Source organism: Hemibagrus wyckioides, linkage group LG01 (genome assembly GCF_019097595.1).
Source record: "Hemibagrus wyckioides isolate EC202008001 linkage group LG01, SWU_Hwy_1.0, whole genome shotgun sequence".
Classification (NCBI taxonomy): domain Eukaryota; kingdom Metazoa; phylum Chordata; class Actinopteri; order Siluriformes; family Bagridae; genus Hemibagrus; species Hemibagrus wyckioides.
This window is the reverse complement of record NC_080710.1, coordinates 27,084,356-27,104,009: the sequence shown is the minus strand read 5'-3', so window position 1 is coordinate 27,104,009 and position 19,654 is coordinate 27,084,356. Positions and strand designations below refer to the sequence as shown.

At 38.0% G+C, this 19,654-nt stretch overlaps 1 protein-coding gene across 4 annotated transcripts in view; it reads left to right on the top strand.

Annotated features, from left to right (window-relative positions):
* The window catches only part of LOC131359921 (RNA-binding Raly-like protein), a 171,957-nt gene that overhangs the window by 133,163 nt on the left and 19,140 nt on the right, over positions 1–19,654 (top strand). For 3 of the 4 annotated variants that reach the window (XM_058400087.1, XM_058400071.1, XM_058400078.1), the window contains exon 3: positions 19,334–19,409. In XM_058400087.1, coding sequence (XP_058256070.1) covers positions 19,334–19,409 — 76 coding nt within the window. Of the gene's footprint in view, positions 1–8,055; positions 8,215–19,333; positions 19,410–19,654 lie in introns of those variants that run through there. The other variant, XM_058400095.1, reaches the window with a different exon arrangement.

Below are 19,654 nucleotides of genomic sequence, written 5' to 3'. Positions count from 1 at the left end.
CATCTGTATTACTGCTGGGTGTGTGGGTGAGTAAGTGCGAGAGAGCGATGGAGCCGCTGCTGAATTAGATTAGTCAGACTCTAATGACTATTTGAATAGCATTCTGCAAAAATGTGAATATTTTTATAATGTTTTTCCATTGCACTCTGCTGCCCTCGAGTGTGCGAATGAGAGAGAGAGAGAGAGAGAGAGAGAGAGAGAGAGTGGTGTGTCCATGACTACAAGGATGGTAAAAAAGAAAAATTTAGATGAAATCTGGACGCTACGTTCATTTTACAAATCACTTTTTGAAAGCACTCAAGATCAAGCACTCCAGGTTTAGAACACAACCTCTGTAGATTTGGATGATCCCACTTGGATATTCTATAGATTGCACTCCCAAAATATAGTTTATGCACCCTTTATTCACTGCATGATCTTACCTGGATATTTGTACCTGCAAACTTGTAACTATGAGCTGCTATGTAAGAACACACATGACACACATATAATTAACATTTATGTAAAAACATAATGACCATGGTACCAGTTTGAGTATGGTTCCCTTAAAGTTTCTTCTTCAGGTCATCTAATGGAGCCTTCGTGACATTTGGTTTGCTCAGTGATCCAAAACTAAACCCAGATTTTCTATCAGGCTGCTTGATGGCAATGTCTATTGTTAATAGCAAAATACAAATCCATTGGAATTGAACTGAAGTGAATTGAAATGCTAATGTTATAGAATAGCAACTGGAGATCCTCCTGAGTTGCATCGAGTCTTCAGTATATACAATACATTTGAAACATTCTTCCACCGACCATCTTTATATTGATCAAAACCAGTGATGCCTGATGACTGCCTACAATAAAGCCTGCAAAGACAGCCTGCTGTTAGCAAATCAATAAAGGTAATGAAACAGCATGATACCACTGGCTATGCTTAAGTGCCTTGCCGAGTGTGTTATTTGCAGAAGGTATGGATGAGTCAGGCTTTTTAATGCTCATATCTCTTTGTCTTGAATGGGGGCTGTATTAATGCTCTCGGTTTTATGAAAGCTTTTAGCCATGATGAGCAGATTGATTACACAAAAACCGTTCTTTGGATTGTTGTCTGTACTTCTCGGCTTAGTCCACTAGGGGGCAGTCTTACACAGCAGATCTTTTCCAAGCACCTATTATAATGTTTCAAATGCAAGCCAACACTCGCGGGATAGAATAATATTCTTGAAATGTTTGTTAGTTTGAAATATAATACTTAAACATTATTTTAATATTTCTTGACAGTAAAATTGCTACTTGCGCAATTGTTATTCTCAATATGGCATTAAAATGTCTGGCACTGAGAAATATATTCGTAACCTCATATTGACAGTACTTGTTTTTTTGGTTTGTTTGTTTGTTTTTAGTATACAGTCTCTTCCAAAACTATAGGAATGGCAAGGCCTATTCATTTGTTTGAATTATACACCAACGACATCGTTGGTTCTGTCTATAGTTTCAGCTTATTTTACCTAATATTTACAGCTAGATGTGTTAAATACCATAAAACATAAAACTTTTCCTTTCATACCACTCAAAAGTATAGAAAGGGAAATGTCTCAAAGCAATTTTGAGTAAATAACGCTTAATAATAACTGCACCAAGCCTGCCGCTCACTGACATCAACAGATTGTTGGCTTCTTCTTGTTTTTCCAGGCTTTTACTGCTGCCTTATTTCGATGTTAGTTTTTCAGGGAGGTTTCCCTTTTCAGTCTCCTGCTCAGGATGAGAAAATGCTGCTCAGGTGGTTTAAAGTCTGGTGATTGACTTGGCCAGTCTAAAACATTCGACTTTTTCCTTCCCGATAAAGTCCTTGTGTTGAGTTGGCAGTGTGTTTTGGATTAATGTCTTATTAGTTCCTTCCAATTAACTCGGATGCATTTCTCAGTAAATCGGCAGACAAAATGTTCCTGTAAACTTCGGAATTTATTCTGCTGCTACCATCACGAGGTCCATCATCAATAAAGATTAGTGAGCCTGTTCCTGAAGCAGTCATGCAAGCCCAAGCCATGACACTACCGCCACTGTTCTTGTTTTGGATCAGATCCTTTCTTTCTCAACTATTTCTGATGAGTAGTTTGCAGCTTGCTATGGCTGCTATATTTCTGCTCCCATAGTCTTCTTCAGACGATGCATCGTATTAACTTCACCCCTGTTCTGTGTAGGTTGTTGGTGATGTCACTGACTGTTGTATTAGGGTTTGTATTCAGAGCTCTCTGACATCAGTTGTTGTTGTTTTTCTTGGCCATACTGTTTGGTGTCTGTTGCTCAGTACACTAGTGATTTATTTTTCTTTCTTCTTCCCGGACATGCCAAATAGTCGTATTGACTATGCTCGGTGTTTGTCCAAAGCTTTTGCTTGATTTTCCCTCTTTTCTCAGCTTCAAAATGGCATGATTTCTTCCTCAGACAGCTCTCTTCATGTGAGCTTTTCATTATTACCAACAAATGCAGTCTTCACAGGTGAAACTGAAGGCTAAAACCAAGAGTAGATGTTCAGAGCCATGTCTTCAGTCTACATCAAAAACAAATGAACTGACCTTGCTTTTCCAATAGTTTTGGCAGCGACTGTAGTTTATTATTCATTTATACGTAATGTTCTCCTGGTACAGATCTAATGAGATGAAACCTTTCTTTTTTTTTTCTCTCTCTGCTTTATTCTAGATGTAAAATAACATCCCACCAAGGCCAAGTGGTCCATTTTACTTTCAGTAATCTCCTAAAAACAGAAGAAACTATAAGAACTTAAGATTAATATTTATCCTGTAAAAAAGGAAGCAAGAAATAAAACATGGCATTCAAAACACTGACCAATATAATTAAAATAATTAAAATAATCTGAACTCTAAAACACAGTAAAAGCCTCTCTGCAGAACATTGCCCTAGTGCTCAATGTAGTGATGTTAAGTATCGTGTGTCATGTGTTTTACTGCATCTGCCGCTAAACAAATATATAATTAGCTACTGTATACTAACCTTGCTAACACACTCATACAATACATGCACGCTCCAATATAACAGCATTGAGTGTAAGTGTATGCAATGTATTTTTTTTTAATGACGTTTTAGCGAGAATACAAACTAGTCATCAATTCTAACAGTTGAGACTGATGCTAAATCTTTGTAATAGTCCCAGCTGTTCGTTGCAGCTCGAGCCTGTGAGTAAACAAAGTCTGTGCCAGAGTATCTCCATATGTATTCCGTTTCACACACCGACTTTTGCTTTAGAAAATAAAACACTGATAAATGGGTGTTCAGAATTACTCAGAAAAGAGCAAGTAAGTGTAGCGCACCCACTTACGGCGAAAGAGACTCTCCATCTTTTAGGTCTTGTTCTGTGGATTAATATGCCTCTTAGTCCAAAGACTGTGCTAAAATTGATGTAAAATGTCTTCCGTTGAAATAGAAATTGGTTATTAAACGTCCTGTTACAATGATTTAGCTATAAAAAGAAAAAAAAAAGTGCACTAAGAGCTCAGAGCCCAGCGTGGCTTTTCACAATGGTGCGTGTAAAAGTAAAGCTGATAAAAAAAAACATTTAAAATTATGTGTCTGGAGAGAAGAGCATTTTTGAAGCATTTCTTTGCAATTATTCTTGCAATAGCTAAAACAATTTTCATATTATTTAGCATATTTCAATAGTCTGTACATGCTACTGAGCTTGCTGAAAAGGTTCATATGACCTTTGATTGAGACTAGAGGTGTGTATTTGGGCTCCCAGACAATGCAACAATATGAGGAAGGTTTTATTCTCATGCAGGCACATGTGACAGATTTGAGCGTGTAGTGCTACTTGATAAATTTATAGCATATATATATATATATATATATATATATATATATATATATATATATATATATATATATATCAAAATATGGCAATTAAATTCATTATAAATAAATAAATAAATTATTATAATAAATAAATAAAGCTTTATACAGCAAAATTAAATTAAATTAATATGTTTTAGCAGGATTTTAAATGTATTTATATTATATGTTCATAAATAAATAGATTTTTCATTTTATAATTGGGGAAATAATCAAAATATGTCAAATAAATTCAGTAAAAATGAATAAATAAACAGTATGCAGCAAAGATAATAATTTTGTGAGCAGGATTACAGTATTCGTATTGTTTTATTTGTCTTTACATTAAATGTTCCTATGGATATATTTTATTTATTTCCATTAATTATATTTTATTTATTATATTGTTTTATTGGTTTTAATTTAGAATATTTTATGTTGAGCCACAATTCGCACAGCATGCTAAAAATGTTGCCTCTCTCTCTACCGCTATATTATTATTTTTTTCTCCTGTGTATTCCAGTGTTTACATCAAAACAAAGATATAGAGACAGTTACAGATAAGGATATTTAGAGCAATAAACAAGTAGCCAGCATATATCTGGAATGGGAAGGTTTGAATCCCAGGTCCACCAAGCTGCCACTGCTGGGCCCCTGAGCAAGGCTCTTAACCCTCAATTGCTCATTTGTATAAAATGAGCTAAATTGTAAGTCACTCAGGATAAGGGCGTCTGCCAAATGCCAGAAATGTAAATACACTGTAGCATTATTGTGTTACATCCTTAGTGCATGCTGAAATATATACATATATATTTCTAATCATGAAATTGAAGTTGAGACAAGATATTCACACCGTTTGCACCAAACAGTTTGATGTACAGTATGGTGTATTTCGGTAAAGGTATACACAGTATAAGCTTTATAGTATAAGTTTATACATTTGGAAACTGTATTAAACATGTATTTAACTGGTAAATGCAAAATACAAGGAGTGGACAAGATACTAAATCCCAATTTCACCAATTTCCCAATGAGTTGCTGTATATACACACGTCATTTTGACAATTAGCACCTTGTGAGATTTTAGAGCAACATCATTTGAGTTCTGAACTATAAATGTGACTTGTTTTCTGCTCACAAAATTATTATTTTTGTTTCGTGCCCACTCTTGATATTTTCTAATAAATTTAGTTGGCATATTTAGGTTATTTACCAAACTTTAGACAACAACAAATATATTGAGTACAAGTTCAAAATAATGAACAAAGTCTTTTTGGGCTCCTGAGCTGCCCGCACACTCGTGACTGCTAAAAAAAAACCCTAGCTGTTTGTATTGTCTGAGATCCCGGTGATACACTACTAGTCTAAACCAGGTCCTTTCTAGAGAGCTCGGCTAGTTTGATGTAGTTTGATGCATGCTAGTAAAGCTCTTCATACATTATTAACCATGCAGAAACCGGGTATAAAGTACACAGAGTGGACAAGATACACAGACATGAAAAGGACATAAAAATGAAAGAAATTCAATTATAGTTACACAGATGAGTTATATTACGTTGTTTGGAAATGAACTGCATCAGCTGCATCAGCTTGACAATCACACTTTGATATGTGATATATAACGAGAGTTTGAGGACAATTATTCAGTCTTTCAAGGGAAACTGCCTCCAATGTAATGGCAGTGTATGTCAAATATGGACAAAGCGCATCAGCAATGAGGAACAGCTGTCACAATTCAAAGCTCTATAACATAGACAGATGGACACTTTACATAATAGCTGCTAAATGCCTTAAAAGTACAGCCATGGAAATAACAATAGCATTGAATGAGTACCCACACGACCCAGTCTCAACATAAACTGTCCATCTTGAGCTTGGAATTCAAAGCAATTTCGAAACCTTTTATATCAAAGGTCAATGCACAGATAAGCATGTCTGATAAAAATGTCTGATATCAACAATTAAGTACAGATGGCGGTCCGTAATGTTTTGTGCAACCATCTTGTGGAAATCATTAGGTCCGGTGATTGCATTGCATTCCTTATTTAAAAATGATGAGGCAATTTTACAGCACGCAATGTTGTAAACACTCTTACCTTGTAAAGTTCCCAAAGACAGGATGATAATCTTCTCATTTATACAGATACAATGATTCAACAGCGGGGTTGATAAAGTCAGTTCTTCAGATTTGAACATTATAGGAAGCGCTGGATCTCACACAGCAATGTAGATACCGACCTTTTGCCTCACATCTCAAGGGTTTGGGGGTTCGATTCCCAAATCTGTGAGTATGGAGTTTGCAGGCTTTCCTCGTGCCTCTAGGGTTTCCTCCAGGCACTCTGGTTTCTTCTTCCTGTCCAAAGACATGCATTCTAGGCTGACTGGCATCTCTAAGTTGTCCGTAGTGTGTGATCGGGTGTGTAATTGTGCCCTGTGATGCTGTCAAGGGTTTACCCTGCCTTGTCCACTCAGTCTCCCAGGGTAAGCTTCAGTTTCCCAGTGACCCAGTAGGATAAGCAGTGTAGAGGATGGATGGATGGATGGATGGATGGATGGGTGGATGGGTGGATGGATGGATGGATGGATATTTTTATGGGTCTTCTGTTATTTTGTCCAACACTATTTTGCCAATGACAAATGTATGAAGGAAGTTTATATTGTGCAGAGTCATGTTAAAGTATATGTTGGGATGTGATGAAGCTGGGATCACATGATAATCAGCAGACTTGAAAACAAATTAGACTTACTCTAAAAAATTTTTGCAGCTGAAATTGCTCTTTTGTGATCGCCCGAAGGCCATATGTGGGAAAACATTTTAAATGTATTGGTATTAGTGTGGACAAGGTCTCAGTTTATCAAAAATAATCATCTGTTGTGAAAGTGCTGTTGCAAGGTGAGATACCAAAATCCCCACTTGCACAAAAACATTCTTTGAGCCTTGAGCTTGAGTTTTAACTCCAAATCTATTTAATTAGTGGTTCATCAGTCTGGGAAATCATTTACCTCACAGTTTTTGTACTGTATAGAATCACTCCAGTAAAAAACCTCCGGTACAGCCCCAGAACAAAAGGTCTACACATTTCATGGTTTTTAAGCTGAGCTTCCAGCAAGTGGCATGATTTAGAGTAAATTAATTCACTTATCCTACAAAGTGCTACTGAATATTACTCACTTGGCTTTCACTCTTAATTTTGGTCAAAAGAAAGTCATCCAAGCCCAAAGAGATGCCAAGAGCGCAATTCATATCAAAATGTAACTAAACATCTCCTCCTTTTCCATCTTCCCTTAGCAATATGCCAATCAGTGAATGCAAAATAAAGTGATTTATCTTTATCCGTCTCTGTGATAAGAATCTTCAAAGGTTTTTGTTAACTTTGACCTTGGAGCCATTACCGGACATGCAGCTGATCACGGCAGTAGCTCCTGCATTTAGATTTGCATGCAAATGTTTAAGATATAGCTGCTTTTCTAATGGTCAGGGATGTAGCGGATCAGAAGCCTTATCCCTGGAACTCTAGACATACACCCTGAATGGGAATACACCCTGAATGAGAGCCCAGCACAGAATACCATGAACACACAAACACATACACTTAGAGGCAAATTAACCAATCAGCCTCCTGGCACATTTCGGAGATGTTTCTGGAGGAAACCAGAAAACCCAGCTGAAGACACATGGACAAGAGGGGAACATGTAGATGGATCGGCCAAGCTAAATTTACCCCTAGGTGTCCATGAGTGTGTGAGAGAGCCTGTTTACATTAAAATGTGTATACATATCCGTTTATCTGGATCTACTATCCAAGGTGTATACATATGATCCATTTATGTAGATCCACTGCATCCTGACCAGGTTAAAGTGGTTAGTGAGTTGTTATTATTATTATTATTATTATTATTATTATTGTTGTTGTTGTTGTTGTTGATGACGATGTTGCTGCTGATGCTGCTGTTATTATAAGAAGACGACGAAGGCATCCATATACTATTTACTGTTATTCTATCTGTTACAATTAAATCATGACTATGTTAGTCTCTATGGTTGTAATAGTCCACCTGTGGTATCTATTATAACCATTACCATTCCTGAGTATCTATAGTAGTGGAGTAGCCCATTTTTGTCACACCCTGCGTTATTGTTGCGGTTTGGGAGTTAAAACCGCGTCATTAAACCCCCCCCTATTCGGACGGGGACAATGGTACGGTCCGCAGTGGCGCGATGGCTCGTCTCAGCTCGGCTTCGGAAGAGCGGATCTGTTCGAGGGGAGACTGAGCTGCTGGAAATCTCCGTTACTTACTTACAGCGCGTGAGGGAGGAGTCGCGAGCCGTCAGTCTGGATCCGTTTACAATGACCATGTACAAAGGCAAGCGCCGCCATCACCGATGTAAGTTGTCCAGCAACCGGGAACTTTATCAATATAGAGGGAGAAATGCTTAGGTGGAATTAAACCTCTGTGGTGTTTATACCTGTACGAGCAACGTTAGGTGATAATGCAACACTGTGGGGAGTTGATTCAACTCTCGGATTTTTTTTTAGTGCAGTTTCAGATTAAATGTGCTTTTTTTAATTTATTTATTTATTTATTTATTTTATGTCCATGCTATAGTCTTTGTGAGTTCACGAAAAATGGACAGCATGCAACATTTTGTATCTGATAAAATATTGATTATTACTGATATGGTTGATGTCATTCTGAGCTTGCATTGCATCCTTGCACAGTCAAGGCGTGCTCACAGAGTGATCATAATAATTAAGTTTCTTTTTCCTTACATGATAATTCAGTCACACACACACACACACACACATACCAGACAGCAAATGTTTCATGATCAGTGTAGCTCTTTGGCTCCACAGTGATCCTTAATTTAGTTCAAGTGTTGCTGTGGGAAATTGTACACACACACACACACACACACACACACAGAGAGAGAAGTTTTCTCACACATGCACCTATTTATGAACTCTGTCATAACTCATTATCAGCATCATCCTGGCTACACTGAAGAAAGGATATATGCAGAAAGAGATGTTTATCTGTTGTTGTTGTCGTGTGGATTTGCATCCAAATTACTTTGATCTGCAGGTAATGGAGGTCACTCCTAAATGCACAGAGCTTTCTTCATTCTTTTGGCATGAGGAAGAACGCATCCTTTAGTGTATATCATGTTCCAGACGGAGACTATAAAAATAATTTGCATCTTCTGATATTAAAATGGATCCAAACTATTTCTCTGGCCTCGGTGCATCTGTTTATTTCTGCCAGGGTTTAAATTCGTCTCCTTATTTTTTTGGGAGCTGCTCCCTGGGTAAAAGAACTGTCAGGTTTACATATGTGTATCGTAGGAAATATTTACATGGATTGTATAAAACCAACAGAGATGCGTGCTGTTAATTTGGAGACAGGGCACTGCATTATTCTGTTATTTTTATTTTTCAGCAGCAGTACTCTTCAGATTCTATGCATTTTTACTGATATTCTACTTAAATCCATCGTTCATTACTTGCTCATGCCTGCTGGAAGACTTTGTGGTGTGTAAATAAAAAATCTGTAAATCTTGGATTTATTATCTTAACAAAAGCATGGCTGCTGACCTGGATTCAAAGCATTTTTTTTTTTTTTTTTTTTTTTAGCACAATGAAGTATTTTTATCCCAACTGCAACACTCTGTATTACACCCCTGGAAAGGAAAGAATTAAATCATTTGTATTAAAATGAGGTCTAAGCAAATTTTAATAAATCTATTTATTCACAGACATTAATAAATCATGAAGTCTGAAATCTGTGCCTTTGGAAGTTTTAAATGCATTTCTAATATAATACTAATCTAATCCAGAGGCAGGTTTAACATTGCAGATCTTAAAGATAAGACTCGGAATACAAATGAGTAACACTGAGGGACTTGGTCTGGCACAAATAAAAAACTTGTCCATTAATATTCATTCCCACAGAGTTGTACATATTGTGCCAGGTGCTGTCATATTATCTTCTACATCCCATTTAGTGTTATGGCCTGGGAGCTGTCTGTGGTTCTGTATTAGCTTGGCACTCCTTACCACTGCAGGATGGCACTCTAATGAGTGGCGATGCTTTATGAACAGTCCAGTCAGAGCAAATCCATTTCCCCAGGCTTCCCAGGTCTCTCTGAGGCTCATCAGTGGGACAATGTGTGTGTAGGATGCAAAATCATAAAGTCCGCACCCAATCAAGACGCACCACACAAAGACATATTCATACATATGTACTGTCTGCTTCATGTCTCTAATGAGGACGGGGTTCTGAAATGGCACTATTGTATTCCCGGTGGAGCTCAGCGGCCTATTTGGAGCAACAGGTTTTTTGTTTTTTTTGTTTTTCTTTGGGTTTTTTCTTTTTTTCTTTTTTCTCTGTGCATTTCTCTTGCCTCCTGTGCTGCTCTGGCTCTGGGATATGGAGCAGCATATTTGGCATTAATCTTGCAAAGCCTTTAGTCTTTTCAATTATAAGCCTAAAGGAGGACAAATTGCTATATGTGATTATAAATCTTGATTAAAATGAGCAAATATTCTGGCTGGGAATCCCTGTGACCAAGACTTTCAGTGAGATTATGCATCCATTGTTCTTGATTAAGGTGTGTGTGTGTGTGTGTGTGTGTGTGTGTGTGTGTGAGAGAGAGAGAGAGAGAAGCTCTTGTGAATGATCATAACCTCATTGTTATGCCGTACTCAGAAATTGAAATGTTTATATTGCTTGGAGAATGGGAGAGAGGGAAATCTCTCATGTCAGGTATTCAGAGCAGTCTAATTCCACTGTCTTGGTACAAGGATAGCAACATCTTATTTTTAGCACATGCACACAACCATTTCTTACGTTTCACAACAGAAAACAACGATTGTTTTTTTTATTATTATTATTCTTTTCTTTTTTCTTTTTTTAATCATAGATTTACCATTAGTGCTGAATATCAAATCTTATCCATAATCCAGATCTTTAAATCTGTTCATTTCTCACTTTTCTTTCTTTTTTTTTATTTTTTGACCTGTGCTCTGTTTTTCAGCTTTGCATCTCTTCCTCTTTAGCTCTATGTGAGGCAGTAAAAGCTGGTTTGTCGACTGTGTGTCTCAGACCACAGGGCTTTTGGATTGCTGGTTTATCCAGCAGGATTTGGGACTTGTGCATCTGAGATCATGGATTATCCAGCAGGGCTTCATGGCTGACCAGCAGGATTTAGGGATTGTGCAGCAGAACTGTCTCTCTGTGTATTTCTAAAGTGGGGGAAAAGAGGACAAACCAGGTTGCACATTTTAATGGTGATGACAAGTTAGGGTTTGGCTTCGAACATTCATTCTTTTCTCTTATAGCTACAAAACATTTCCGTTTCAGTTTCACTGTGGTTACTGAATAACGTGTTCAAAGATGAATAATCAGGAAGGTTAATGGGTTAATGGATTGATCATGAATCATAATTCTCCATATTTGTGAGGTTGGTTAATCAGCAGGTGTCAGAGATCAGCTTTGTTTGACTCTGGAGCATTAAATGATGTCCCTAATTTGGGAATGATGACGTAAAAACCCATATTATAATCTAATGATGTTCATATTTCCCAGCCTGACCAATCCCAGCGCTCAATTCTGCTTTCCAAAATCTTACCAATTTGTTTAATTAATTAAAGTGTTATTAAATGTAACAATTATGTACCTTATATGGCTTAGAAGCAATTTTATTCTGACATAAAGATGGTAAGAGTCGATGTCAGAAGACAAAGTTCATCAAAATGTGCATCAAATTCATTTTTTATCATTTTAGCTCTGCTGCAAAATTATACAAGAATATCACAGCTAAAAGCCTCAAGTCAGCGTTGGCAGTGTGTTCAGATTATTTTAAAATGCAAACCACATAATGCAACAAAGCAATCAAAAGGCACTGGAATGAGCATTAACAATGTCCACAGGGAGGATTTTTGTTTCACATCTCTGTGGATTTAGTTGCTTTGTGCAACGATGAAAAGCACCTTTTTAATCTACGCAGAAAGAAAAAACACCCTCGGTGTGTGTATTATTTTACAGGTTTGCTTGTGTATGCATGCCCTTTTTATTCTATGTTCATGCTCTGATTTGTTCCAGTTTGTCTGTTTCCTTGTATCTGTTTGACCTGTATGGACCTGTTAGTGCTGGTGTTTGCCTGTTTGTATTTGTCTTCTGTTTGCCAGGACCTGTCCGTATCTGCCCGTGTCTGCCTATTCCTGCCCGTATCTGCTCGTCTCGTCCTGCATTTCTTGGTGTGATTAAAATGCCATTCTAACCCCAGGCAGTCGCCAGCCCATGCGAGTCCGCTTTTGTTTGTATTCCGCATGTGTAATTCAGTAAACAGGTAGTTTCTTTTTCGCAGCTGTTCATGAATAAAATGGCTGTTTTTGAGCTCTTCAGAGACAGCATGAAGGGTCTGTATATTTTGTAAATTTACTCAATTGTTGGACTTTTTTTCTTGTCATTGTTAACAACTTTACTTCTCAAGGTCTTGATAAATTCCAGCCTGTTTATTTGAACTAATAAATGCTAAATTTAGACTAATATATAAAACGATTATTGTATTCTGACCCACAGCTCTGTGTCAGTGTAGCGAAAGACAGGCTTGTCTCATAATATACATTTATACCAGGAAGAAAGATAAATGAGAGGTTGCCTACACTGCCATTAATGTGTGGATCTGTCATATGGAAACTGACATATAACCTTTTCTTTACCCTGAAGTGTCTGTGTCTATATTATATTCTCTATATAATAATGCCGCTCAAAACTTTAAGGTTTCTTTGGACACCTTGCCTTTGCCTGACATTTTCTGAGTATGCGTTTAAATTGCATAGAGCCCAAACCTTTGCTTTAAGCTGTGTAGGAAATATTTGGAGAGTGTAATGGACAACCTGATCTCCTGAGAAATTCAAACAGACATGATCGACCTAGGCGATGGCGTCAGGTTTCATTTGATTGCTTACAAATGAAGTCATAAGATAAGGAACAAACACGATCCCGACGTCTAATTCCTAATGTCATAACAAATAAGTAGAAATGAGAGAATAGAAGAGAGAGAACGCCCAGTCATCTGCTACTGGATGGTGCTGGATCAAAAGGATCATGAGATCTTCAGCCAGCTCCACAATGAGCTGCAGAGTGCCTCTGAAGAACGCTGAAAAAAAAAAACCCACACACACAGCTTGTTAGGACAATTCAATCTAATAATTTTTTGTCATTATATTTAAATGCATGATATTAATAAGTCCAACCGAGTAAGCTTAAAGATGCCTTTCACAGACAGCCTCTAGCACAGTGTGTGGGCTGCTGGCTTGCGGTTCTTCAAGACAGATAGGTAAACATATCCACTAATGCTGGATTCATCAACTGTGGACAACATATTGCAGCAGACAATTTTGAAGCAAGAATTTAATGTAGAAGAGGATTGTTAGGGGCACAACAGAAAAGCGCTCACTCATTTGTCTGGAGTTTAGATGTTCAAAACTCGATGATGCCAATGTTAAACTAGCCATGCTCTCTTAGTGGGAGGGTTCACATCATTAATTACAGTGCCATTAACCAATCATGGGAGCTTGAGTATTCGGAAAAGGAGTGTAAGCGTGTATGGTAACATGAAGTTCTATTACTGTATGAAAAAAAACCAGTTCATAATGTCTTATATTATACAGCAATTAATGGTTAGATACTAAAACTTGTCAGTTCCATTACGTGCTTATCCAGACCAAGGAATTTGGAATTTTTCATTTGAATAACCGTGCATGTGTCTTCCCCTCTGTGTCTCACTCTCTCTCGTCTTTCTGTATGTCTGTTTCTATTATATCTTCATAGTCTGCTTCTATCCTTATTCCCCACTGGCTCCTGTTTGCATAATTAATTGTGTAGCTGTATTAATTAAGGCAAAGGAGAATCCGCCCTGATTTCTCATGATGTGAGCGCTGGTAGAGGATTGGAGTGTGTTAATGCTGATGTATGGCCTGTGTGACAGTGATATATATCAGCAAGGCAAGGGTGCATATTGGCAGCCTTGCGAGTGTGTACAGGACATGTTTCTGTCTCTCTGAAGGTCACTGTGAGGAGAGAGGGAGACTGAGATTTACAGTTCATCATATTGCTCGTGCAGTCCAAGGTGATTTATTTTTTTACTTAGCTTTTGAAAGGCATTAACTAGTCGAAGTGACACGGGGCTGTTAGAAAAGGCTAACTGAATGTCGGCTTTTCCTGGCTTTTTGTGAGGAATGTTGACGAGTGCTAAAACGGCGTTCTGTCAGCCAGCATGCCTGTAATGAATGACTGAGATGTGATGTGACTGTAATGCGTAAACAGGCCTGCATTTCTTTCTGTAGATTTCAGGTAACGAGTTGTCAAAAACTAGTGCTTTGTGATTTTCTTTGTCTTGTCATGAAAAACCTTTTAGAAGCCTAAAGCCGTTCATATTTCCAACGACTCGAAGCTCGTTTGTCGACTTCGGCGCTTTCCAAAAACAGTCCTGATTTGTTATCTTTTTCATGCTAGCTAAGCTGCAAATATACTTCATCTTCACACCAGGGACTTGAGTGCATGCAGCTGCTACGTGAGAGGCATTGTTCACATACACTTGTGTATATTCTGTACATCTGGAGGATTAATAGCAATTGATGGCATGTCAGAAATCCAAAACATCTGTCCATCTGGCTTCCATGTCGATCTGTAACGTCGAGTGATTTGATGCAAAGCAGTGTTAAACACACTGACAGGCTCTGTTTTCCGCCATCATCGTGAAAGCTGTCATGATTTGCGTCTCATATTGAAAAAAAAAACACATACCTCACCTCATCCTCCCTTATATTTACTGATCTAGAAAAACCAGAAAACTGGTACTCAAAACAGTGCAGCAGCCATCTTGTGTACGAGTATGCACATGTAACAACAAGTATGAATCATCTTAAACATCTGTGTGATAAATATTTGTTTTTTGACATATATACATATGTGGTTATGAGGTTTCAGCTTATATATACAGCTCTGGAAAATGCATGTATTGGTGAGATGAACAGTTTTGTTTCATTTTTTGTGAACTGCTGACAATATTTCTCCTAAATTCAAAATATAACTATTGTTATTTCGAGTGTATATTTCCAGGAAATGACAACACATCGAAATAACCCAAGATCATGCAGTATTTGCAGAGCTTTAATAACTCGAATAAAACAAAATGCACATCATTTGTAAACAGTTTGTGTTAATGTTTTGGCTAAATAACATTAAGAAATCAGTATTTGGTGGAATAACCCTGATTTGCATGCGTTTTGGCTCCATGCTCTCCACCAGTTTTTCACATTGCTGTTGGGGAACTTTATACCACTCTTTTTGCAAAAAAGCAAACAGCTCAGCTTTGCTTGATGGTTTGTGACCATCCATCTTCCTCTTGATGATATTCCAGAGGTTTTCAATAGGGTTCAAATCTGGAGATTAGGCAGTGGTCTCTTATTTTTTTCCAGAGCTGTATATATATTTTTATAAGATAAATCCATGACATGATGACAATAAGGTTATCTGATTCTTAAGAAAAATATATTTTACTGTTTACAAGTTTGTTTCTTTTTTCCTTTGCTTTTGTTGTTTGTCAACTTCATTGATATTTTAAATTGTATGAAGCCAGTCTTTATGACAGCCTGTATAAAGGTTCATGCATGTTTATATCCATTATCATTATCGGCTTGTGTAGGTTTTATGTCTTTAGCAAGTTGTTTCAATTTGTTTCAGACTGTAGCCATGTTATAGCTTTCGAGCAAAAAAAAAGGAGACAGACATGAATAAGCATAAATCTACACTGTTTTTGATTATCACCGATGCATATCTTGGGCATTGTAATGATGCAACGGTTGTGGTTTATCTCTCCGCTCCAGTCTGGCAGTGTTAACTCCAGATGTGGACTGACAGCTCTGATTGGATTCATGGAGATGATGATCCAGCAGGAAAGACAGAGAGAGAGAGCGAGAGAGAGAGAGAGAGAGAGAAAGAAAGCATATGGCTTTGTCTGATTGCAGATCGAGAAATGTAGAAAGGCGAGGTCTGAGAGAAGTCCTGGAGAATCGCCCATTCTGACCAGCCATCAACTTCACACTGAAGTGGTGCTGGCTTTCATGTCCACTCATTCACACGATTCCTTATATCTCCTCCAGGCTTTTGCACTCAATTCCATCACTCTTTGTGCTCTCTCTCTCTCTCTCTCTCTCTCTCATTCTCGCTCTCTGCCCCAGACTGTCACTTCTCTTGCCAGCCCTTTCTCACTGTCTAATACAATCTTCATCACTTCTCTCTTTCTTCTCGTTTAATAATTCATTTGGCATTTGGCTTGTGGTGTCCAAGGACGACTTGTATATATTTCATTCTTCAGGACAGCAAATTCATGGTAGAAAAAGAGAGCTCGGTGCCTGTTTCTTGTTTGTGTGCTGGCTCTCGAGTTAGGCATGCACACCATGTATGCATATTTACTCCTCTAGTCTTTAATCAGGGTGCATTTGCTAGGCGACTCTGTGCATTTTATTCTCCTGTCCTGTAGAGAAAGGGAGCTGAAATGTACGTGTCTGAAATATTGTATTTATATTTTGGTTTCCCTGCAAAGTTTAAGATTAATATCCTAAATGACGAGCTGGACGTACATTAACGTTCTTCCAGCGCTGTACATGAAGCTGGCAGGTGTTGTAGAAGAGGTGGAACCCATTTTCCTCTACACAAAGAAAGCCAGGCAGAAAAAGATATGTGAATAGCAACAGACCAGCTTCGAGCTCACTGGAGAGTCACAGATCCACATTCAACTGTCAAGCACCTGCCGCTGAAGTTGATAATGATTAGTTATGCAACCTGCCTCCTACAATTCCTACAAATAGGCTTGCTCTTCTACCTTTTTTTTTTTTTAACTTACAATTATTTTTGATTAGGGATACGTTTCAGCGTATAATTAAACATGATTGACAATGTAGTAATAATGACATGTAATCATATCCACTGCTTTTCAGTTTCACCCACTCGGTGCAGGTCTGTGGAGGAAATAAGTTGTGTGTATGTGTATGTGTGTGTGTGTGTGTGCGTTCAATATATTCCCTAAAGCTCTATCCTTGTGTTGTCCTGTAGCAAGCTCAGAGCTCGTGCCCATGTGAATAGGGAGCTTTCATTTTTCCCTCCCCATAGCCCGAAAATCAGCTCGCGCCCTCCAGGCTGCTCAGCTTTCAGCACCACGGGTCTCCAGGCAACCGGCAGAGCAGAGGCAAGCGCATTAATAAATATTCCTTGCACTAACCGCAACTTCTCGCTGGCTGCAATAGCAATGAGCTAGCTAAAGTATAAGTAAGGTGCTGAGACGTCACCTAGCCTTGCGCTCAATCATGCAGTCTGTCTGTCTGTCTGTCTGTCTGGATTCTCTCTTGTTGCATTTCCGCTCTTTGTTTCTCTCTCTCACACACACACACAGACAGTATCTTTTCTATCTCTTGCCATGTCTCTTTTTCAGCTCTCTACCTTGATGGATACCTCTGCTCTTCTGAGCCTAGTACATGATACACACTGCTGCTGCTTCTGACAGCACAGTCAAACTTGCTTAAAGCTGGACTTCAGCCAGATGCTCGCCAACAGGGTTTAGTGGACAAGCACTCAGGGATTCAACTCTGGGAAATGTGTGCGTGTGCAACCTTTCCTTCCACTTCTACTGATTACTGTTCTGTTCGACTTCAGCCAGAACTTTTCTTTAGACAGTAGGATGCAAGGATTTTGTGGTCTTATTTACAGCATATTGCATTATGTGGGATATGCTGCACACCCACATCAGCACATTCCATTTCACTGGATATGAAATGATGTGGCATTAATCATCACCGAACAGATCAACATGACTAACGGGATTACAGTGTTATTCTGAGCTGTTTAGAGCTGCTTCGTGTGTTAAGGCAGAACCAGAACAGCACCAGCGAAAACCGACATAATGTCACATAACGGTCACAGTACGACGATGACACTCGCTCCGTTATTGTCACTTCAATTATGTCATGTATTTTTTTTTTCCAGTTACAGATATAAATAAATGTTATAAGTATTAAGAGAGTGTGACATGGACATAGTTAGGATAATCCTATTTCTCTGCACTGTGTGGTTTCTTAGGATTGGAGAATGGCTCTACGATCTCCCATCAACTGGCGGATTGTGTTCTTTATGTGGACTCGGCGTAGTACTTCATATCAAGCACGTGAAAAAATCTTGTAGGGGAGCTGGTGGATAAAATGGCCTTATTCGGAGACTCTTTTTAATAAAACGCGCCACAATAAACTTCTGTAGTAGATGGAGATTGACGTTTCATTCTTCATCTTCTCGGGTCTCATTAATAATCTGACAGCATGACTTGTTCAAAAGAAAAACTCTACAATGAGAACAAACTTTAAAGATGTTGAGACGAGAAATATTCTTCGCTTTGAGTTCAAAACAAATGTACAGCATCTTATGACTTCAGAGCATGTGCTGCTTGTCAAAAGTGAGAATGTAAAAAAAAATCACTTGATATTGTAATTTTTCGGGATGAAATAATTACGCCATTAATAGAAGATAATCTTCATGTATGTCAGTTATTTAAATGCCCTATTGCTGTTAAAGGCACGAAGTAGTTCGGACGAATTCTAGTGTCAGCCTGTTGTTCATCACTGTAGTCACGTGTAATGTCAGATCTAATCCAGTAATGTCAGATTCTAATAAAATCTAATGACCTATTAAACGACATGGCAAATTAACGCACACATGTAAATGACATACCTGTGTTGCTGTGTTGTGTCGTTGTTGTGAGTGAGCAGGCACGTGGATGATGTAAGTTTTCTTCTTGAGTTTTTTTTTTATTTGCTATTTTATCATCCCTCTATCCGGTGTCACTCTTCCAGATGAGGATGGGTTCCATTTTGAGTCTCAAGGTTTCTTCCTCGGATCGTCTCAGAGGGTTTTTCTATGTCATCATCGCCTCTGGCTTGCTCATTAGGGACAGAAATAAAGGGGATACATTTAAATTTCCATCCTGAATTCATATATTTCTGTTTGTGTCAGTATCCATTGTGTAAAAGCACTATAGAAATAAAATTGAATTGAAATTGAATTGAATAATCCTACTCAAAGTTAAAAAAAAAAAAAGAAGAAAGAAAGAAGATGGAATTGCAAATGAATGTGTGAATCGGAAAAGTACTACAGCATCCGCATCTTCTTGTATATGATTGCAGTTGATGCGTTGTCTTTGCAATGTTTACTTTTCCATGCTGGTAAAATCCTAAATTTGACTCCATGGTTTTCATCACAAATCACAAAAGTGCTTCTTTTTTCATTACTTGCTCTGCTAGATAAGGGGTCATTCAGAGAGCTAGGCTGTGTAATCATTGCACCAGTGCAAGAAGCTGGAGAGTTTGTTTAGCTGTTGATTGGAGTGATAAGGTTTGAGAAGGATGTAAGTGTGTAATCATGCTGTAACTCTCTTCTGTCTCTATCTCTTCAGATATCAACATGGCTGGAGAGCCCAAACCGTACAGGCCCAAAGCTGGCTCTAAAAGACCCCTATCTGCTGTGTACACGTAAGTGTTTCTTTTTGTCTTAAAGACAATACTTTGTTCTTCTGCCTCATAGCTCAAATTTTATCAGTTGTCTTTATTTTTTTACTTCTTTTAAATCGACTTGTAAAAGGCTCCTTATGAATCAAAGTTTATCTGTATTTTTGCGTTACGTCTTCTGGAAGGTCCTAATAAATCATGTTTTATCTTTTGTTTAACTTTCTTCATATTTTGAAAGCTTGTTTTTAAGTAACATACAGGTGAAATTA